General features: G+C 56.3%; 1 protein-coding gene across 1 annotated transcript in view; it reads right to left on the bottom strand.

Moving 5' to 3' along the window:
* Positions 1-1,060: 1,060 nt before the first annotated feature.
* The window catches only part of NHERF2 (NHERF family PDZ scaffold protein 2), a 71,310-nt gene continuing 49,668 nt past the window's right edge, over positions 1,061-22,702 (bottom strand). Inside the window, exons 3-7 of the mRNA XM_006270492.4 lie at positions 14,305-14,484; positions 9,433-9,586; positions 7,186-7,229; positions 6,467-6,529; positions 1,061-3,827 (exon numbers count right to left, since the gene is read on the bottom strand). Of these exons, the coding sequence (XP_006270554.3) occupies positions 3,669-3,827; positions 6,467-6,529; positions 7,186-7,229; positions 9,433-9,586; positions 14,305-14,484 (600 nt within the window). The 3' untranslated portion in view covers positions 1,061-3,668. The remainder of the gene's footprint in view (positions 3,828-6,466; positions 6,530-7,185; positions 7,230-9,432; positions 9,587-14,304; positions 14,485-22,702) is intronic.

The following is a 22,702-nucleotide window of genomic DNA, read 5'->3' as shown; positions in this document are numbered from 1 at the left end:
TGGGCTCCTTTCAGCCCAGGGCCCTGCATTACGTGCTTCCCTGACTCGACCTCTGATGTCCGTGGCACTGCAGGAAAGGCAGCAGCCCCCTCTGCCTGACCCTCTGCTTGCCATGGAGGGGTGGTCTGCACACGAGGCCATCGAGATCATCACTGAAACCCGTGGCTTCACAGCTACAATGGATGTGCTGATAAACTGGTTTGAACAACCTCCCGGGAAGGAGCGTGACGGGGAAGTTTGCTACCGAAACACGTGACGGTTCCAACCAAATGCTGCCCTGTGCACGAGCCAGCTCAACCGCCGCCCTGAAATGTAAAGCTGTGGTGTCCGACTTGTATAGATCTGGACAGGTTGCAACTTCCCTGTTGCACAAGGGTCACCTGCAGGTCCCAGACTAGTGCTCGGCCTGCACCGCAGACCCATAGGCGGGGAGCTGCAGGCTCGTGGGTCAGGGTCTGCATTAATGGCAGTGGGTGGAGGAGAGAAATCCCACCTTGTGCCTCTGTTTCAGGAAAGCCTGAAACGTTCTGCTGTTCCCCGCACCATCAGCCACTAAGGTCTCTAGCTACTCTGAAGGCTGTATGGCAGATGTAACACCAGAAACCCCAGGCAAGTACGAGAGGTGAGGCTTTGGAGAGTCAGAGTTTATCCTGTTTATCCTCCACGCGCTGGAGAAGCGCCATGTGCCAAAGAGTCAGCACGTCCAGCATTTGCAGAGGTGGGTTCAGACAGGTCCCAGGAAGGATTCCTGAGTCCTGGGGGGATTTCTCCTGCACCAAAACCTGAAGCCCAGACCACACCTGGTGTTCCTGCACACACCCCAGAGAGCAGGGAAGAAAAACCATCCGGACCAGCATCCACCTCGCAAAACAGCCCACACCAAGGTGTTCCCTTTGCAGGTCACCGCTCAATGCCAGGGCATGCCCTGCTCCAGGCTGCCTCTTCTAATGACCTTGTCATGGGGAGGTAGGTATCGCTATCGCGATGCTCTGACTCCTTTCTACCCTTCCTAGCAAAGCACAGGCTGCAACGGAGAGTAGACGGAGCATCCCATAAGCTGTACATGGCAAAACAGGGTTTATTATTGACATGAAAGTATACATTATGTTTTTACAATGCAGAAAACAGCCTTATACTTGTACTGATTTTGAAAGTTAAATGTACAGAAACTGATTATTACAGAGCTACAAGATGTCAGAAATAGTGGTAAGTCCTTTAGCCATGAGCAGTTTCCACGGAGTAAGCAGAGATCATTTTAAAATCTTATTGGTACATGAGTGCATACCTGATTTCCTTTGATCATAATCCAAAAAAAACCCCCAACCCCTGCTAGCTTCCCCTCGACTACAGTGGTTCAGTCTTGTGCGAGAATTAACGGTATGTACAGGTTGTGAGAGAATCACTTTTGCTTGCTGAGGTGTATGCAAGGATGCATTCGACCGTTTGCCTTGTAAGCGGGGAGATAACGTCCTCAGCAGACCAGGATACGGCTCCAGCTTGGTTGGAAATGCAGAGACTAAAAGCAACCTGCCTATCACGAGCGCGTGGAGGGGTTCTCTGATGACTGACTTGTGAAGGAAGCAAAGGTTTCTCGTAGCCAACACGAAATGCCCACCCCACCTTCGGGTACTTTTGGTAGGTAAATGACACCTCCGTTAGCCGCCAGGCCCCGTACGGGAGACGAGCTCTCCCGGCTGTTGTCGGTCCTATTCGTTTACAGCCGAACACTTGCAGAGTTTTCTTTCCAAAGCTTTGTCTGTGCATCCTCACAAAAAGCAAGCCAACCCACTCTCTCAAAAGCCGCTCCGTTCCTCGTCTTCGATATGGGAACAGCCACGTGCTCAGCTGAACGCCGTGGCATCAGCTGCTGGGATTCCCTTCTCCCCCGACCGCCTTGCACTGTGCTGAGATATACCCTTCTACTGAAAGTAAGTGTTTATAAGGCACCTTTTTAGCTTAGTATTTATGAAATACACACAGACCCTTGCCAAGACCCATAGTGCACGAAGTCAAAGGCCACTGATTCATTCAGGGTAGCGTGGGGGCAAAATTGAACCATGTGCTTTAGTTCTACGAAGTCCTACGTCCTCGCCCTCTTGTCTCTCGCTGGGGAAAGGGGTCGCTTTCTACCCTCTGCCGCGTCCGTCCAGTCCCGCTCCGTTCCCCTCGTTAATACTACTTGTGTTACAAAACGTGCCAGCCACAAAGACTGTTTTGTTAGATCTCGGTAAGAAGAAACTGGGATTCGTCCAGCTCCTTGCGGCGTGGACCCTTCCCTGGGAAAACTACTGCCTTGAAGCCATTAGTATGCGCTTTAATTCATCTTCCCTTGTACGAAGCCCAGGGTGAGTAGTGAAGAGCTTAAATAGGTTTAATCACAGCGACACGGGCCGGTTTTACAACCCTATCTAATGGAGAAGGCAGCGAGCTGTGAGCATGGAGCTGATCAAAGTTAAAGCAGCTGCTTGCCACGCTGGCTACTGCCCGTGGGAAGGGATGTCATGTGGCGGGCACCGCCGGAGAGGGCTCCCCTGCGCGGTCCGATCTGTGCACCTGACCCCGGTGCTGCTCGGGGCCCAGCACCCGGCTGCAGGGAAAGGAGAGGCCTCATCCTGACGGGCTGGGAGTGCAGGTGGAGAAAGATCAGCAGGGGGGGAAAAGGTTGGTAACAGCAGACTGGATGTGGCCTGGGGCACGGTGCCCACACCAGCACCCGCGGCGGATGGCTCCTGCAGGGAGCCCCGTCTTCACGAGCATCGTGTCCGTCCCTGGAGGCTTCCTCGCTGGCAGCAGAAGCTGCATCGTGCTTCTCGAGCTGGGCACAGAGACCAACGCGTGTGCATTGGCCATCTCTCCACCTTGAGATGGAGGGGGGACAGCTCCTCCTCCTCCCCTCCCCATGCCAGTCATTTCTGCATGCCGTTATGCAGATCTGAGCCGCGAGGCCCTTGGGTGATTTTGTGTATTTGTTTTCCAGGGTCCGACGAATGCCTCCTCCACAGCCAGCCACGTGGATGGGGCCTGGGATGGAAAAGCTTTGCTGAGAAAGGGGCTTTTATTGTATCGGATCAAGCCAGCCCGTGGGGAGGGTGGTTCCAGCGTTAACGAGAAACAGATGGGATCGTTTGCAAAAAAAAAAAAAAGCCTTTTCAATGGATAGCAAAGCCAAGGGCAGAGAAACACAGAGCTGCTGACCCCAGTCCCACCCCACGAGCAATGACTTCTGGAGCCCGGCTGGGGGGTTCGGCCCGTCTTCCCCTAACGCTGCAGCACGCTTCGATTCCTCCGAGGGAGAATTTGCAAGTCCGAGAGCCCTCGGCAGGAGGCTTTGGAATAAGAGATCCGTCCCGGCTCCGTCCGGGATTCTTGGGGGGCAGGGGGGACCCTAAAGCCAGTAAAACCCTAAAGAACGCAGGCCCAGATGACAAAGGAAGCCCCTCCAGTCGTTCCTCGCTGGCGCCGTGGGGCGCCCGGAGCAATGAAAGGGGCTTTGGTCGCATCCTGTTAGAACCACTTGTCAATAAAAAGATGTTAAAATCTGCCTTGTAAAAGCAACCCATGGAGAGCGGGGCGCAAAGCGACACCAGGGGCAGGGAGCTCGCGTCCGGCGGGTACGTCCGGTGGGGAAGGCAGGGGTGGGCGCGGGAGGGGAGGCGTTGCCGCAGGGCTCAGAAGTTGCTGAAAATCTCCCGCTTCTTGTTCCAGTCCATCTGCGGGGCCCTCTTGTTCACCCGCTTGGCGCGTGCCTTCTCCTTGGCCTCTGCCGCTGTCGGGCTCAGGTTCAGCCCGCTCTCCTCGAACGGGTCCTTCTTGTCCGAGTCCCCCTCCTGCGGAAAGACAGCAGACGTGAGACCCTGCCTTGTCACTGTGTGCTCCCGGCAGCGAGGGCACGGACCGGCCCGGGTGCTGCTAGCACGTGTGTGTATGAGCGTGCATGCACACGCGCTTGGCGACGCTCCTGCTGGATGGACCTGTGGCTGCCTAATAAAAGACCTTTCAGGACAGATCCAAACCTTCCTTCGCCTGTTTGCTGGGGACAAACCGAGTGCCCTGGGCCCACAGCAACACCTCCCAAGCTTGCGACCTGCATTTCTCTCCTGTGCCCCTGCCCCAGGCCTCCGAGCAAAGCCCCACATCGCAGCCCTCTCCTTTCTGGAGCAGGCACGAGATCCCGTGAAACCCCCGGGAGCCGTTCACGTGCAGGGCGAAGTGCCGTCTGCTTCCATCCAGGAAGAGCGTGCACGCCGACTGCCAGACGAAGGGGATTTATACCTGAAAGCTTGCTAAGAAGAATTTTTCCAACTATTTGTGTTGGTCTAATAAAAAAAAATATCAGTTTTACCCAAAGAACCTGTTCTGCTAGAGATGCATTAGTGTCCTGGAAGAGCTCTGAGGAGACATTTGACTGCAGGCTTCAAATTGCATTACTGCCTTTCCCTCTTCGGGCTGAGCCGCAAGATTATTTAAGTGGATCTCGGGGTCCATTGAACTGCACTGGCAAAGCAGCGTCGCATAGTGCTACTCTGACTCGTTTAGTTGGAAGCTGCTTTTAATGGGCCTGCTCTACAGGGAGCTTAATTTAAAGCTTCTGCTTCAGTAATCACATTTGCGTCGAGGAGGGTTGGTAGGAAAACCGCCGCCCGCAGAGAGCTGCAAGGTGATGCCCCCGTGCTTGCAAGACCTGCGTGTTTCTATCGCTACAAAAGCCTGGAGGTCTTTGCTGACGGGCTGGGTTTGGGGGCCCGGCTCCCCACCACCTCGTGCAGCCAAGGGCACTGGTGCAAAGGCAGCGAGCGGCGGTAGTGGGTCTGAACAGCAGCATCGCATGCTCAGGGGTGACGCGAGACCTTCCCCTGCGCTGCCACGGCTCCAGCCACCGCTGTTGGCATCCACCCGGGGGTGGCAACAGGCAGACGTGTCCCAGGCAGGGGCCTGGACGAGGCACCTGGATCCTGGTCGTGGTTTTTTGATGCGACTGATGGTGCTGGGCGTACAAATGAGAAGGGGGGTGGGTGGTTTTCAGAGGAGAGGGCTTGGCCCCATCTGAAAATTTCCCTTCTTTATGGTGTTTAAAGTTGGAGGACAAAGATGGAAACACCCAGTATCGAGGCACTTTCACCCTCTGGCCAACGCACGGTTTCATCCGGACAGGAGCATGGCATGGCATGGCACAGCAGGGCCGAGACGGACGTTTTGAGCATCCTTTGAAAGGTCCCTGACCTCTGACTCGCAGCAGCGGGTTTTAAAGGATGTTATAAAGCTAATCTACTTCCTTCCCTCCCGGCCTCACTTCAGCCACGGGGTCACCGTGGGCCTTTCATGCAGCTCGGGCATCGCTGCCAGTTATCGGGCACCACTACAGCCTGGGGGAACGGCCCGTGGGGGCCCACGAGCCAGGAGATCCCGTCCAGCCCCTTGCTCCCATGAGCAGCCCTCTTCGGAGCTGGTTAAGCCGCAACCTAAAACCTTGCCAGGCTTTTTTTGTTTTCCTCGTCCAAATAAAAATCCCTGCAGGGAAGCCACGAACGGCCCCTCTGGTCTGTTGCCTCGAAACCTCCTCCTGCTCCCTGCCTCGGTTTCTGCTCCTGCCAACATCCCGACACTTCAGGTCTCGAGCTTATAATGTCTCCTTTTATTCTACCCCTTGTCACATCGGTACTGCTTCGTGCTACCGATTAGCTGCTCCATAGCTTCTCCTCTGGGTGCAGACGGTCCCAGCCCTCAGTGTCCCCGGCACACTAAGATAAATTGTTTTCCGCCTGGGGCTGAGCTCAGCGAACCAGCGAGCATCACAGTCATGCATCGGGATCCTTGCAAAGCTCGTCCGTATTAATGCAACATCTGCCGCTGCTGGCAGAGGCCCCGCAAAGCCAGCAAGCTTTCCTGTCCCCCTGACAGAGCCTGGAAGGAATGCACCGTTTGGACTCCGGCGCGGGGAGCCAGCGGCTCGCTCGCAAGAGGCACCGAGGGTCCAAGTAATTCAAACCCCTCTCTACTCCTTTTAATCGAGCCCTGCACGTTCGCGCTCCTGCACATCGTAAAGAAGAAGGAGAAGTTATAGGGAACGTTGTCGTCTGTAATATTTCCCCCCTTGCATTTGAATGCAGTTAAACTTCTTTGCATGGGTTTAGGGGGAGGTGTTATTTTGGGTTAAGATTCGAGTCATCTTTGCAGCCTGCATTTCCCCTTCACTTTTCAGCCCAAGGCATCCCTGAGCCCTTCAAAAACTAAGCCTAAAGGGGCGGTGGGTAGGTCTCGAGACAGCAGTTGTCTCCGAGCCGGACCCCGGCAGCCCGATGTGATCGTTCAAGGCTGCAAAGGGTCTCGGGGAATCCTGCGCTCCAACCGCTGGGCGAATGCAGAGCGGTGGGAGCGCTTATAGGCAGATGTGAACGTTAACGCTGGCGATGCAGTGTGTTTTTACCCAACGCGTGTGCGAATCCAAGTGAAAGAGCTCGATTTTTACCTCCGATTCCTTCCCAGGACTCTGGAGATCGCTGTGGGACGAAGACGTGGATCCTCCGTTGAGCTGTGGGAAACAAAAGCGTTAATAGAGATATTGCACAAGCGGGGAAGAAAAAATTGCTGCGCAGCCTCTTGCCTCACGGGGACGTGATCGGAGCCAATCCTGCCAGGTGGAGAATAACGTCTGGTTCGTCTAAGCACGTGGCCGGGCTGGCTGGAAACACAAAGCGGCCGGAGGGGGGGTGCAAATCCAAGCGACAAAACTATTCAGATGTTTACTAGCAAACGGCAAATCCCCGAACGCAGGCCGGAGGGAGGCACAGTCCAGCCATGCCTCGCCGGCTTCAAGGGAGCTGCACCCGCTTACGCCCGGCTGGACTTGGCCCTGCTTTCCCACTATTGTTTAGCAGAGGCGCGGGCTGCGGGAGTGCAATTCGATCGCCTGGAAACCAGCCTCCTTTCAAAGCCACCTTGGAGCTAAGGCAGCAGGGGAAGTCATTAAGTTTACTAGATGTTAGCTAATTGAAGCTAAATAAACCTCAGAGCCCTCCTTGAGGGAGGTACCGTCCCCCGTTAGAGAAAGGGGCCCGGGTAGCCTCTCTTGCTGCACGGCGAGAGCCCAGGCGTCCTGAGCACACCTTCTCCCAAAACACGGTGAGCTGGTCCTTCAATTTGTCTTTCGAAACAGCTGGAGCCTGAGCGCAGCCTAGAAGTACTCACCTGGGTTTGCGGAGACCCGTTGGTAATAGGCTGGGGCACACCACCTGCGGGCCAAGCAGAGAGAAGGTCTGGTCAGCACGTCAGCGAGACCCACCCAGGGCCCGGCCCGCCTCGGAGGCTATCGGAGCCCCCTTTGCAGGATGTGGGGGTCACAGTGTGCCGGGCCCCCCACGACCCGCGCCCTCGCCTCTCCATCCCCTTGCATCTCTTCTGTGGCAACCTTTTCTAACCCCTCCCCACAAAACACATCCTTCCAGAAATCATTCGGGGCTAAAAGTAGATTAAAAAGAAAAGGCCTTCATCAGATCCAGCATCCTTACACAGTTCCAATGCAAAAAACCAGACCCTGCTCCGCTCAGAAAACCCCCACGCCCGGCCACGTGCTTCACCACCTTTTGGTAGTTTTGCACTAAAATGCGTGCACCGGGGGATGGTCCTGCTGTGAGCGGCAGGTTGGACTAGGTGATCTCCCGACATCCTGCCAGCCCTCGTTTTCTATGATTTCTATTCATTCCTTTCTGCACGGTTTCATCACGAATGTTGCCATTATCTCGCACTATTAGCAAATCCCTGTCAAGACAGTGATGATGATGCAGATGAGCTGCTAATCAACCAGGTCCAGCCCGGTGGAAAGGAAACTCAGGAGGGTGAAGACTCAGGCAGCGGGGGGGCAACAGCTGGGCCAGCTTCGCCAGTCAGCATGCAATACTTAATCTCCGGACATGCGATACTTAATTTCCAGATATGCAATACATAATCTCCGGACATGCAATACTTAATCTCCGGACACGCAATACATAATCTCCGGACATGCAATACATAATCTCCGGACATGCAATACATAATCTCCATGCAGGCTAGAAGCTTCTTGGGGAAGAAGGTATCCGAGTCGCCACATTTATGACTCGGATCGAGGTGCTATATCAGCATTTCGGGGCTTTCTGAACTGCTTTAAGGACCTGGGAGCCCAGCTTTCAGGGCCCAACCACGTGTGCTGCCCAAGACGGGCTCTCCCTGCTGAATTGCAGCGAGTGGCAGCAACCCCAGAGGCAATTTCAAGCACAAATCCCGAACCCAGGGTCAAGGTGGTGCCAGAGCCCTGACCTGCAATGGTGGGATCCATCAACCAAACCCACCCACCTACCCGCCAGGCTTCAATCTCAGCAATGAGGGGGCCGGCGCTGAGCGAGAGCTCGCCAGTCACACAACCTGCCGCGACGGCAGCTCTCGGCAATGCCAGCCACATCTCCTCGGACGCAAAACAAGGGCTTCATTATCACTCGCGCCAAGAGCGGGGTATCTCTCGCGCCATCTCCCGCTTGTTCCAGTTCTGAGCATCTGACACCGTCCTCCCCCCATGCGGCTCTCAGAACGCTTTGACCCGTTTTTTTTGGACAAATCTCTCCGCTGAATACTTGAAAGAGCCAAGCGGTGGCTTGAGCCAGAATTCAGCGCAGATAAGAAACAGCTGTGTTGAAAAACAGAGCTCTCCATTCAGCCAGCCAGCCAGGAGGAAAATATGTGTTTGGAGGAATGCAGCGATCTCTCCCCAGATGGGAGTCTGCAGGACTCCGGGTCAGATAGCAGATAGGCATCTCTCTTGGCCAATTTGCAATGGCAAGGATAATATTTATTACGGTCGTTATCGGGGCTGTCACTGTCGCATGCAATTGCTTCCTTTGCTTCCCCCCCAGTGCTTGCTGTGTGTGTGTGTGTATGTGTATGCGTGTGTGTTCACAACCAGCCACGTGCTTTCTGCAGGCCGGAAGAAGGGAACAAATTGCACCGCTTGCCCTTCAGGGTCCACTACCAGACCTCTTAGGCAGCTTGAATCCTGCCCCAGGACGGAGCTGGGCTCCACTCTGCCCTCACCTCCCTTCCCCGGCTTCCTTCGTGCATGGGGCAGCGATGTCTTTGGGAACATGGGAATCGCCATGCTGGAGCAGGCCGCCACGATATCCTGTCCCAAATGGCACCCGATGCATCAGAGGAGGGTGTAGAAAGACCCTGGCCGTAGCTAGCTGTGCAAGCTTCTTCTGGACCGCAGAGAGGCCGCACTCTGCCGGTGTCCTGAGCCAGGCGGACTGAGGTCTCTCTGTCTTAACTACCTGACACGCTGCTCATTCATCTCTCCAGCATCCTATTCGGCTCTTGGCCCCGTGGCAGGGAGTCTGCAGGTTAGTTGTTCCCAAGTCACCTTTCCAATCCCACCCAAAGCTAACGCAGCTGCGGGGGTCTCGCACTCACCTTTGATGTGCTCCTCCGCTGGGGTGACGCCCAGTTTCTTGAAGTAGTCATCCGTTTCGGGATCCACCACGAGGAGCTTGGCTTCGTTCTCCTTGGACTTGATGTGCGACACCACCTCCGAGTGCTTCATGCCTTCCACGTTTATCCCGTTCACCTGCAAAGGAAGAGCCGGGGGGTGAGGGCTTCTAGGCAAGACGCCGATCCACGCGAGCAGCCCCGTTCTCGCGGCACCGGGTCTGCGGATGCGGGAGGGCGTCCCGGGGAGTTTGCACGCCCCGCGGTGCACAAAGCAAGCGCCCGTCTGTGAAATGCGTTGTGCTTCCCAGAGCTTTAAACCCAACAGTTTCTTTGGGGCTGAGGCTGCTTTCCAGACCACCGGCCCGCAGACCCCCAGGCGCAGGCTCCTCTCCCTTTCCCCAAGCAAGACGAAACCTTCCTTCCCATGTGCAAGGTTTCCCCCTTCCTCTTCCTCAGCTCCCCTGGGCTGCCCACCTGCATCCCGAATGTGCTCGTTCCCCTGCTCAAGGAACCAGGGACCTCGGATGCTGACCTTGAGTCTCCCACCAACTAAGCTGCGCCCCAGGGGCCCTTCACATGTAGTTCCCAACAGGACCGGGAAGGTCTGAGATGGATAAAGTCCATCAGGCCACATCTCTTCTACACTCCCAGGGGCCACTGCAGCCCCTCAAAGCCTATTTTTACATCATTAAACAGCCTAAGCAATAAAACCCCCATTGCTTCCCTTCAGGAAGACCTCCGCAGCCTCCGTGCTCCCGCTCTTGACCATCCCTTCCCAGCACTAGCCACTGCCTGGTCCTTGCCATCCGCAGGAGCTCTGGGAAGGCGGCACAGCTCCGGGTGGAAGGCGCCCGTAGCCTGCCCATGCTTAAAACAGTGATGCCAGCTTCATGTCAGGCGAAAGGAGTGATGATTTCCTCCCCGGCGAAACAGGGTGGCACCTCCGTGTCATAATACACGGTGCCGTGATGAATTGCTTTCCTTTGTGGGCTGCTAATTGCTGCCTATGAATGAACGCGATACCATTCTCTCCATTATTCCATGCAAAACAGAAGGAACGATTATCATTTCGAGGCATTGTTCTTGGCGCTGAGTGAATCCTCCATTGTCCTTACTGAAAAGGTCTTGATACTGCAGTCACTCACTGCTTACTGGCACCGGGGCCTTCACTTGTTCAACTCAATAACCTATTTTTAGCATTTTTTTCCCCCATTGTGCTCTTCTCATTCACGTCTAAAAACCCAAACCACTGATTCCTCGTCAGCTCTGCCCTTTGCTCCACAGATTTCACTGCAGATGTGTTGATTCAGTCAAAGCAGGAGTACAATAGAGGCAGTCGATTATCCCATCATACGTGCGTTCTGGATACCGTTGGCAATGACATTGATCCACGCCTCTAAAATAATTTAGTGAGTTCTGGAAGAACTCGGAGATTAGTGACTCCGGAAAGGCTATTCGTGCCCGTAACTGGATTTCTTTTTAAAGATCTGGATATTTTTCTAGCCAACGATATCGCAGCTGCGTATGTGTGATGGGGATCATTTAAATGTCAGGCTTCAGGGCATCAGCTGATGGATTGCTTCAGTGGGGCAGGGAGGAATTTTCTAGCTTTACACCGATTCAGATGCTCTGGTCTTTGCACAGGCAGACAAGGCTCTTTGGGTATATCCGATATCTGTTATTAGACCAACTAAAAGAGTTGGAAAAATTCTCCTTTGCAAGCTTTCTCTGCCTGAAGAAGGGTGCTTGTAGCCGAAAGCTTGCAAAGGAGGATTTTTCCAACTATTTGAGTTGATCTAGTAAAAGGTATCGGATTTACCCAAAGAAGCTTGTCGGCCGGTGTCCTTAGACCAACACGGCCACAACCAACACTCCTGGTCTTTGCATGGCCTTTCATATACGGATTGAAACGCCTTCTACAGCCAGTAACACACTGCATCTTCTGCCTCCTCGGCGTGTGAGCAGGTACCATCTTCCACCTACAGAGCGGGAAACTGAGGCACAGAGGTGAGAAGTGACCTGGCACGCATTGCACGCAGCATCAGCAGCGGAGCTGGGACTATGGTCAATGAGACCCGACTTGCAGCCATCTCCAGATGCCCCCCAGGGAGGCTGCATGGCTCCGAGTGGGGCTTGCCTTTCCTCTGAAGCTTCAAAGCCTAGCTCCTTGCAAGAAGCAGGACTCCAGACTAGACGGGTCAGGATGGGCCTGGGAACCCCGTCCTTCCCCCGCGGCAGGGATGAAGAGCCTCCACCTGCATGTCTTGCAGCATCGCACGAGGGTCCTGCGAATGGGGCCGACCCCACCCGGGGCTGGGGGCAGAGATGCACCAAGGGCTGGGCAGCTCCACGCAGCAGGACGCGGGGCCAGCGCTGAAGCTCAGCTTCCCCCTTGGCTTGCGGGGACGTGGCCCGTCTCTCCTAACCTGCGGCCGGTCCTGCGGGAACCCAAGCGCAACCTGTAGCTGGAGGAAAAAGCAAACCCCTTGGGCTTTCTGCCTCCGCTCCATCTCCTAGCAACCCCGACTGCCCTCTTTCCCGAGCCAGCCTCGGGCACCGCGGTGCTCGGAGACAGCGCCTGGCTTGCTAGCCGTGGCTGCTTTCTCCGCTCGCCCCGCGTCCGACAACCCCAGCGGGCAGCAGACGGGGAGGCGCGGGACGTGGTGGGTTTGAAACCGGGGACCCTGCGAGACGAAGCCCGGAGCAGCTCCCTCCCGCCGGCCCACGGGCTCCGCGCTGGCTCCGGAGCTGTTTTGCATCAAATATTTATTTAAGCCCCGAAGAGCCAGCGCGGCATCGGGTTTCTGCGTTCTGCAGGTCGCCTCTTGCCTCTTTGTGCGTGCCGGGGGCCGTGCCAGGGACGGATAAATAAATGATTGAATGCTGCCGAGTGACATAACGCTCGGCCCCCGAGTGCTGCCCCTGCCGGCCCCCCCGTGCATCAAACATCCGGCTGCCAAGAGCCAGCACGTTCGGGCCTGGCGCGGGGCAGGTGGCAGGCGGGGGTCACTGCCGGCACACGTGCTGCCCTTCCAGCGGCATGTCGAGTCCCGGCTGCAGCGTCCAACCTCCCCGCCACAACCAGCCCGTGCCCCTGGCTTACTCCGTGCAGAGGCAGGCCCTAGCTCGGCCAAGCACGCAGGGAAGTCAGGATTTATTTGCAAGAATAGAGCCGGGCAACTGCTCTGCTGCGTTGGGATCTCCATGTGCACCTCTCTCTCCCTCCCTCCCTCCTCCATCCCCAGGGCTTTGAAATGGTGCTTCCTCTCCTGGTAGGTAGCACAACAACGCTGCTGGTCCCGAGAGCGCTGGCAAGCCTCCGCTCTTCCCCCCGGCCTGCGAGGCTGCGGTGTGCAATACAATACCGGCAAGGAGGATTTCAACAAACCCCCCCATGAGCTGTTCCAGCCCAGCACCACATCCCGAGGTGCCGCGGCAATGCACGCTGCTGCTGGCATGTCTGCTGCGGGGCAACGGACAGGGCTCTTTATCCGCACGGCACCGAAGTGCCGTCAAGCCTGCGTGCGGCTTTGGAGGCTGCAATTATTACACAGCCAAATTGCACGGGTTGCATTGAAGGCCTGCCGGAAGGGGAAGGTGGGTCTCCGCGAGCTTCAAGGGTTTCTGTTGTTCCCACCGGAGCGTGCTTGTTGCGCCGCGAGGGGTGAGTTTTTACCGACCTCCCACACAATCCACAAGTTCAGGTTTTGTGAGCTATTTGCAAGGCTGGTTGCTACGGTTCCCAATTCCTCTCCCGTTCCCATTAAGCAGCTAGCTGCCAAATGCCAGCCCCAGAGGTGGCTGCATGTTAGTAGGGGCTAGTAGGCTAAACGCAGGACACAACTCCTGTCCCCTGTTCCTGGCTGCTTTAAGCTTCACATCACTCCTGCCATTAAAACCCGCTGTAGGAATGGTCCCAAGCAGAGAGGACGGTGCTGGCCTGCTGCCCGTCTCCTACCAAGTGCTTTGGGTTTTCGGGGGATGGAGGGGACCATGCGTGGTGTAATGCGAAGTGCATACCAGGGCCGTCCAACTGCTGAAACTTGCAGCTCCTTCCCAAGCTTGACATAAAAGGGGCCACTCAAGTGCAGGGACCCCACAGGAAAGCTAGTGCCTCTGGGGCTGAGGGAAGGAAAACACCAGCGCCGAGGGGACAAAAGCCCCATAAGCATCCCTTACCAGTCGGCTCTTGCAGGGCAATTAGACTGCAAGGGCCAGAGGAAGGCTGTAGCTAACGAGGTCCCTTCGAATCGGCAGCAGCGATTAAGACTGGCTGATTAATCAGACGCAGCGTTGATCCACGGAGCGAGGCAGGATCCCTCCGGGGGGCTGCAAAACCCCTCACTGGGTGGCCCTGCCACAGGCTGCCGGGCCCTTTAAAGACCCAATTCGCTGACCAGAGAGACCCCTCGAGAGCAGAGCTTGCTGGAGTTTGATGACGAGGGGCAGAGGAAAGGCCTTGCAGGAAGGCGATGGAGCAGGACTTGGAGTTCAGCCTCCAGCCCTGCTCTCAACCCGCTGCGTGCCCCCGGGCCGTGGCACCCACTTGTCCACGTATCGAATGGGGATGCCACCGACGTTCCTCGGAGGACGACTGTGCTCGGGACGTGCAGCGCACAGGGGAGCTGGCGAGACCCCTTCCCGTCCGCAGTCTGGTTCCCGATGAGCTGCCGTTTCGGTCACGGACGCACGAGAGCAATGCTATCAGCCCAGAAGCCCAGGCTGGCGGGCAGGGAGAGGTCAGCGCCACGGGGGCACACACGACACGTGCCTTGGTGCAAGAACAAGGAAGCCCCGAGAGATGCCAACACTTCCCACGGACCCCGGCCCACCAAGAAGCTGCCCGGCTCTTACCTCTATAAGCTTGTCCTGAGGCCGGAGTCCTGCTTTAGATGCCGGCGAATCTGGGTCCACGGAGCGGATGAACTGCCCGGGTCGGGACTTTTCGCTGTGCAGGTTGAAGCCATAGCCGTTGGGGCCTTTCTTCAGGTGGCAGAGGCGAGGGCGCGACTCCTTCGTTTGTCCGTTTACGTCCTGCCAAGAAGAACACACACGTACCATGACAGGCGTGCAAGGGCTAGGGGTTATTTGGTTGTTGTGTTTTTTAAAGCAGATGCAACAATAGAGACAAACACAGTAAGGAAACCACCTATCTGCGGAGCTGTCCTCCCTTCCCAGCCAGACGGGGCACATGGATTTCCTCTCATTGAGTCTATTTTAAAAAGCCAATTGTCCCAATCCATTCTGACAGCAGGACAAACCCATGCATTTCCGCCACGACAACGGGCCAAACGAAACACGCCCTTTTGCTCGCAACCCCCTGACCAGGACCAAGCCGGGCGGGAGGGAGGGAACAAGAGGCCACGTGCAGAACACGGGGTCCAAGGGACAAGGCGGTTGCCACGATGAGCGACTTGAGGCGGTGTCCTGCCCTCGGTCCCTTGACGCAGCACCCAGGGCTTCCCTCTGCATAACTCCCATCGTGGGGAAGGACCCGAAGAAGCAGCTGGTCCACATGCTGGGGCCAGACAATGACGACAAGCTACGCGGTGGCTCGGGGACCTTGTCCAGGCAAAACTCAAAAGCCTGGGGATACCGAATTGGGCATCAACTGCTCTGAAAAGGACCGGATAAGGAATATGGACCTCGGTGGGGCTCCAGGTCTAACATGGGGAGGTCTTTGGAAGCAACCAGGGGCACTTGGTGGCTTCATTTCGGACACTGGTGCAGGCCCCAGGGAGCTTGACTGAGAGCCGCTGCAAGGGCAGGGGCTGCGACTCGAGTGCACCCCCTTGCACGTGCTCCCTTTGCAGCTGGTGCTGGGGAAGCCTTTCTGCTGCGGGAAACAAGTGCCAAGCCTTGGGATGGGGAAGCTGCCCAACAGCTCATGCAAAGGGGCATGGCAGGGCAGGGAGGGATAGAGCCCCAGCTCCTGGAGGCCTGACTCTATTCCTGGCTCTGCAGCCGGCCGCCCATCACTTAGCTACGTCGTGCCTCGGTTTCTCCAACTTCAAAAGGCACCTAACCCTCCCCTTGCTCAGAGAGGGCCTGGGGAGCACCGCACCGCAGTATGTCTGCAAATACGTCAAGGTTTCGGGCTTGGGCAGAGGCACGGAGAGCAACCCCAGGTTTCAGGCAGGGACAATTGACGGTTTTATGTCCTGTAGCACGAACACGGTCAGGCCCTCCGTTTGGCCTCTTGCAAATAAAACAAACTATGGTCGGATAAAAAATAAGTTGGGGGACCGTGGTCTGGGCGGACTGAATGACCATACAGAGGCTTTTCTGTAACAGCATCACCCCTGCCCCCGGCCAGCCTGCAGGAGACACCGCGGCTTTGACCACATCTCCCACAAGACGGGAAAGAGAAAGCCCTGATTCAGGACGGGCAGTCACCGAGCCGCAGAGAGGAAATCACAGGCTGGAAGGCCCCTCAGGACGCCACCCGGGCCGCTCCCCAGGGCTGAGACAGGATGTACAGAGCTGGGCCATTCCCAGAAGAGACCTGGCAAATATATGCTTTACCTCCCAAAAAGGAGACTCTCCAACCTGCCCGGGAAGCCTCTTCTGGCACTTCAATACCCTGACAATTAGAAACTGCTGCAATTAAACCTATTCCTTCTCATCCCTCCCCGAAAGGACGTGGTGATCGCTGCCCCTGTTAAAACACCTCTTCCACGCTGAAAAACTTGTCGTGCCCCCGTCAGCCTTCTCCCTTCGGGACCCTCTCCTCCCAGATCACGTTTTCACACTTCTCACGGTTCTTGTTCTTCTGGACTCTCTCCAGTTTGTCTACATCCCTCCTAAAGCACGGGACACAATACTCAATACTACTGTACGTCGCGGATAGTAGCACAGTTACCTCCTGTTTCTTTTGCACAACGCTGCAGTTAAAACAGCTTCCACTTTCTCTGCATCACCTGCGATTCGCCTTCCTTCCCTGTTGAGTAACGGGCCTACAGTTCCCTTTGCCTTCCCCTCACTTCTAATGCATGTACAGAGCATCTCCAATTTGCCTACATCTTATTTAAGTGCAGTGCCCAAAACTGGTTGTGGTCGTTCCTGCCGAAGCGTCAGCAGCACCAATAAAGCAGTGTGATTGCTCCTCTTGTCTCGTATCTCACACCTAGTCATATGTTCGGGAACAAGATTGGTCTTTTCACGCGGCATCGCATTGTGGGCTCGCGGTCTGTTCACCTTCCAGCCGCAGTCACCGGTGCTCTCCCACAGCACGGCTGGCTCGCCAGCAACCCCCAGTTTGCATGCAGGTGTGCCTTTTCCTTTTCCTAAATATAGGAAGCCTTGGCTGAGTTTCCTCCCGTGGACTGCAGGCCGTTTCTCTGATTTATCGAAACCGTTGACTTCGGAGCCTGTTCTCCACAATGTTTGCAAGACCCCTGCCAGCTTGCTGGTATTGCATGGCTCATATCGGTAGTCTCTAGCCCATCATTAATAAAAGCCGTAGGTGGAGTTGGGTCTGGGACAACCGCCTGCAGCACCCACTGACATGCTCTTCCAGTTCGACAAGCGTTAACAAGCACATGCAAGGAGGCTGGTGGGAGAGGGTCAGGAGCCTCGCTACAGCCAGGCTAGATCACGTCTCCTGCTTTCCCCTCGTCCTCGAGGCCAATTATCACGTCAAACAAGGACACGGATTGGCCCCCCACCATCTGCGCCTGACACATCCCCGCTGGCTGACCGGCGGGTGATGGAGCCCGCCCGCGCGCCTGCATCGTGACAGCCGTGACGGGTAAAGCCAGCTCCTGACTCCAGGCACCGAATCGTTTCACCCGGGGGACCTGTACCACTGCATCCCCACGGCGCGTTGCACCTATTTCCGTCCTGGCTAGCTGCGCCATGGGCGAGGGATGCAGCTTGCGCAGTAAACCTCCCGCAGCTGGCATCGGAGAGGAGCAATGCTGGGGGTGCAACAACAGCCCCCTCCCCTGCTTTGGGGGGGTGACGGCTTCCCCCACCTCCTTATTTGCTGCTGTTTCTGTGTCTTAAGCCAGCCCCCCCACCCCACAAACAGCCTTCTCCTGCAGCCTCACGAGCTGGAAGAGGATCGGGAATGCCAGCTAACCCCTGCGAGTCCGGATACCCCCGAGCCCCGCTCTCCCACTGCTGCTAGTCTACGGGTGCTGGGTTTTACCGCTTCTTCTGCTGTAATTACAGCCGAGCCCGCCTCGCCAACCTCGCTCCAACAAATGTCGATGTGCTCTCTCGGGTCCCGCAGTTATTATAGGTCGGCGGAAAATAAACTGGGGCTTCACGGGGCTGCCTTCGGTACAGGCAGCAGACTAATATCGTACGATGTACCCTCGATGCACGCGACTGGGGACAGGAGCAGCTTTCCGCAGCCTGCGCAGGCCCCAAAGGCTTCAAAGCCACCAAGCAGAGCAGCAAATGGTGGGTTTTCTCTTCCCCCTTCCCACCGCTCCCTTCGTTAGGATTAATTGCATTACGCCTCTGTCCCCGAAGGAGCAGGCAGCTCTCTCATTTCAGAGCTGTTCCAAAAATGGTAATTTGGTTTCCCCTGGGAAGTGACGATGTTTTACAAGCTCCCTGTGAGTGCATTTTGATTTTTAATTGTCATAGAAAGCTGAAACATTCGCCTTTTTCCCCCAGGTTCCTTTTAATACAAGAAAAAATTTAGATTCGGGCCATTTTTTTCTCTGCTGGGAATGCCGACGGCTTCTCCGAGGGGAACAGACAGGCGGTGGGCGACTTCTCCCCAGAGCAGGTCATTGCCAAGCAGGATCCCGCAAGCTGCAGACCCCCCGCTTCTCAACCCAGCCTCCTTCGGGAGTATCCACCGTCCATTCGATCCTCGGCATCTCTGCAGGGCAGCCAGGAACCAGCAGTCAGGTCAAGCCAACTCTGGGGTGGACATCCCTGTAAGGACCTGGGTTAAAGCCACCGCTCCCATAATGCAGGTCACATCCCTCGGTTGGATGCTGCCCATCTCTTTTCAAACCGCCACGCCGTCCAGCGGTCTCGGAAGGAGACGGCCTCGAACCGAGATCCACACGAAAGCGGACGAGGGTCTTTCAGATGACGCTCACAGAAAATAATGGAAAATCAGGGTTGGAAGGGATCTGAGGAGGTTGTATCTAGTCCAACCCCTAATGATATTTAGCTGCAATCAAGAAGGCGAGCTAGGAAGCTGAGCAGCGGAGAGCAAGCAGTAGGAGATACCCCAGCGTGAGTCATGCATAGGTTTTGTGCTGGCCCTCTGCCTCTTCCTATTGCTCCCACGGCTGGACTGATGGTTTTGGGGTCGTTATTATAGGATACGTCCCTTGGCGTTTAACAGCTGCTTCCTGCGCAGAAGTCAGACTGGGCTGAACGTGCCGGACCTCAGCAACTGAGCCGTCCCGGGCCCGGTCAGGACTCTGGTGGGAGACAGCTGGAGTCAAATTTGGTGGTTTCTTCTAAAGCACAGAAACCAGTTAAGTGGAGAGACTTTGCTTGGCTCCATCTTCCTGCTGGGAGTCCAGATAGCAATGACTCCCGACACCTTCGGGAGCCTTTCCAGGGGATCTCAGAGCATGAGACTGGAGCTCATTGGGCCTGGATGCAATGCCCTCAACCAAGTCACACTGCTACCCTGTGCCTCAGTTTCCCCACTGATAAAAGTCCCCATGGAAAGCACTTCAAAATCTACCTCCCCCAGAAAAGCTTTCATTGCAAAGGTTTCTGCCTTCACCAGTCAACCTGCAGTCAGTCAGGAAAGGGCTGATCTGGAGCAGCTTGCTGCGGTGTTGCTCAAAAGAGCCAGGATTGGGAAGGATGAAGGTGATGCTGACTGCTAAACAGGAGGGGAAACCCAGACCTTTCTCCGGGGTTCGTCATCTCAGGGACACGACTGATGGAGGGGCATAAAACAGCCCTTGCTTTTGTCTGGGGCTAGAAGCTGGGCCCAGTTTGCCCCGTTTCCCACGTGCTGTCACCCCATAGCTCCTTAGAGGCAAATAGAAACCACAGGGGAAGCAGCACTTCCCTTCTCATCTGCAACACCTTTATCACAGAGATAAGCACCAGTCCCCCAGGGGATCAGAAGCCAGTCTGCCGGCTCCTACCTTGCCAGGCGCGTGTGCAATCAGGAGCGTGACAAACGCTCCCGGCTCGCTCTTCCCCCCGGATCTGAATCACACGAGGACCAGCGCCAGGGCCGGGGGCTGAGCGAGGACACTGCCGATGACAGGGGAGCGATACCTCCATCTGCCTGGTGATGCACAGCACGCGCCTTCGGAGAGCCCCGACAGCGCCCTGCTCCCCTGCCGGATCCCAGCAGAGGAGACCAGGCCAGGCTCACCCGGCACCGAGGGCACCATCCCGGGAGACCCATCCCAGACCCATGCACCGAGCCCAGGACCACAGCGCTGCGACAGGAGATCGCTGGGCTGCTCCGTCGGTTTGTGTTGGTTTCAGATGACACAGGTGGAGGAAGTCAGGGATTAAACGGACCGTGGCAACGGCTCTCTCTGGGCTAAGCGTGTCCACACGTGGACTCTCTCAGGGACAGCGGTTGTAGAGTCACTCCGCATGCAGAGGATCACTGCTATCATCTCCAGCCCCTTCGTTGGGTCCCCCTCTCCCTCTCTCCCACTGATCCCAGCTCTCTGGGCAGCACTGGCTGCATCCGCGTTGTGTCACTAGGGCAGATCTACCGGTATCCAAATGGGCAATGACTCACACAGTCCATTTACCCACCCCAGACATGGTAGGGGATGCACACACATGCATCTACAGCCACGCATAGGAGCATCTGGGGAAAGAAGTTAGCCTCTTGAGGGTTAAGCACCAGCATAAGATAACCAGCTAACCTCCTTAGGCCGTATGACGGTGGAAATCCCCGCCTTCTCCATATGATCCAAAATTGCTTTTTAAATCTATTCCAGTAGCGGAAAGCCTTGGTGCAAACCAAAGCAACAAGAGCTTGCCCTGACCTCCTTCGACATCGCTTCCAGCATTCACAGCCGCCCGTTCTTGCCGGTCGGTGTCACTTCTTCATCAATTCGCTCAGACCCCTGCTGAGCCGACCCTTTGGCCCCTGCACCTCGGGGCTGCCTGGACATGCTCCTGGGGGACCCAAATACTGACTACGAAAGGCAAAAAGACCAATCAATTTACAAGTGTCCTCATTTCCTGGCACCCCTGTCAAGAGGACAATTAGCTCTCGATGGCATCCCCAGGGCTCAATGTCTAATGATGACAAGGAAAACACAGCGTGGACATAATGCAGTTGCCCCGAATTATTCTATACCGATAAATCCCCACGTATCTCCCGGCTGGAATGAAAAGGCTGCTGAATTCTTTCAGGATTTTAACCTCTCTTCTGTTATCGCTCAAAAGACCAGAGCTTCCCAAGGGGCCAGAGCCCCTGAGAGCTTACATAAGTCCAAGCCAGCAACCAGGGGACCTCTCTTTGACCCCAAATCTGGCAATCAGCTGGACACTAAGCATATGCACAAGTCCAGCTGGACAAGCACTGAATCTCTCACCCAACATCCCAAAGGAAGCATTATTAAATCATCTGTTAACCGGGGAATGAGTCGGCGGCACCTCCCTTCCCAGACCAGGATGACTTCTGCTGGCTGGTAAGATAGCACATCACTCATGCGGTCCAGCTCGGGCCTCGCAGATCTCTCCTTAAGGGTATTTACTTGTGACAAACAGCTGCCGTGAAACACATGCACGCGCGGGTGTAACCGGGAAGGGCGAAAGTTTCACGGAAACACGAACGCTGGATGAGGGGCTGGTTGGGAGCAGCAAGCCGAGGCTCGCTGCTGCACCAGAACTTCAGCCAATGTGCATTAAAACAGGCTAATGACTGCCTTGGCTGCTGAAAATGCACGCTGGAGAAAATCCCTGTGTGCCCTGTCATTTAAGATGGGGTTGTGGCTGCGGCTGGCTGGGGAGAGGCGGGAAGCGACACTCACTGACTTCCCTCCCTTAACCACCAGCCTCAGACTGGGTAAATCTCTCGCAAGCAAAGTGCCCTGTGCACTCAGGCAGAGCCCGCTGACCCCACTGTGTGCAAATCACCCCCGTCCCGTGCAAATCACCCCCAACATGTGCAAATCGCCGCAGAGGACCCTTAGGTCCTCCCAGCAGAAGGTGATCGAGTGCTGGCATCCCCCCTGGAGACCAGGATGCAAGCGCTCGCTGCCTTTCGACAGCCCTCAGCCTGGGCCGCGGGCTCCGACGGCCTCGGGACCAGCCTGGCAGCGCAGCCGTGGGAGCTCCAGGGCACTTGTTCGTGGAGCCCGGAGCCTCGTCTCCGTGAGCTCTCGCCCCGGGCTGCAGCTGCTGCAGCAGGCTGGGAAACAATGGGCCTAAAAATACCAGTTAGCAGAAAACAAAGAACAATCGAGGGATTTTTTTTTTTTTCCTATTGCGAAGCGGCCGGCAGGGGAGACTGTCTCCTCCGCTGCCAGGGCTGCCCTGCGGCCTCCCAGCTTTCCCTTGCTAGCAGGAGCTTGCAGCCGCTTGGCACGAGGGGGCACCACGGCTGAAGCCTACATAGCAGCTAACCCTATTCCAGTGGGCCATGGCCAAAAGCCCCAGGTTAACACCACCCCATGCTTGCGAGCCAGGGCTGCTAGCCAAATGCTCTCCTTCTGGTTTGGGCCTGGACAGAGCCCAGCTGCCGACTGCCCCTACGCCGATGGGGTGGAATTGGCAATGTGGTTAAAGGAAAAATAGATGCACGGAGGCTGCAGCGAAGATCCTGGGAGCTCCCACGCGGCTCCCACGCTGCAGGGTCAGCAGCTTCTGCCCCGGCACGCAGGCGAGGTGTCCCCCAGCCAGGCAAGCGGGAGAGGCAGCGCGGGACACCATTCCTACGGAGGTGTTTGCAAAGTGCCGGAAGCTACTTTGGGCCAGGCGGAAAGGCTATTCCATGTCCCTGGGTACCTAACGCCCCACTGATCTCAGCTGGATTTCAGAGATGCCCAAATGCTGTTTGGGATCTGCGACTTCCACCAATGAAGGCGAGGAGCCTGAAACACAACAGCTCTTCTGGACGCTCGGCTCTCCACGTGCCGAAGGGAACCGCACGTGTGGATCACCAGGCTCTCCCCACGGTGCTACCCCAGTTCTCCCCCTTGGGCAACTGATGTCTGGTACCCTGCCCTGGGGCGCTTGCTCCCTAGCACGCTTCTCACTCCAGGAGTACGGGTCGCAGAATCTGGCCCTTGGAGTTTGGGACAAATGTTCCCCACTGAGGCTTGCCTATCTTCAGGCT

Source organism: Alligator mississippiensis, chromosome 13 (assembly GCF_030867095.1).
Source record: "Alligator mississippiensis isolate rAllMis1 chromosome 13, rAllMis1, whole genome shotgun sequence".
Classification (NCBI taxonomy): Eukaryota; Metazoa; Chordata; order Crocodylia; family Alligatoridae; genus Alligator; species Alligator mississippiensis.
This window is presented reverse-complemented; position numbering and strand designations above follow the sequence as displayed.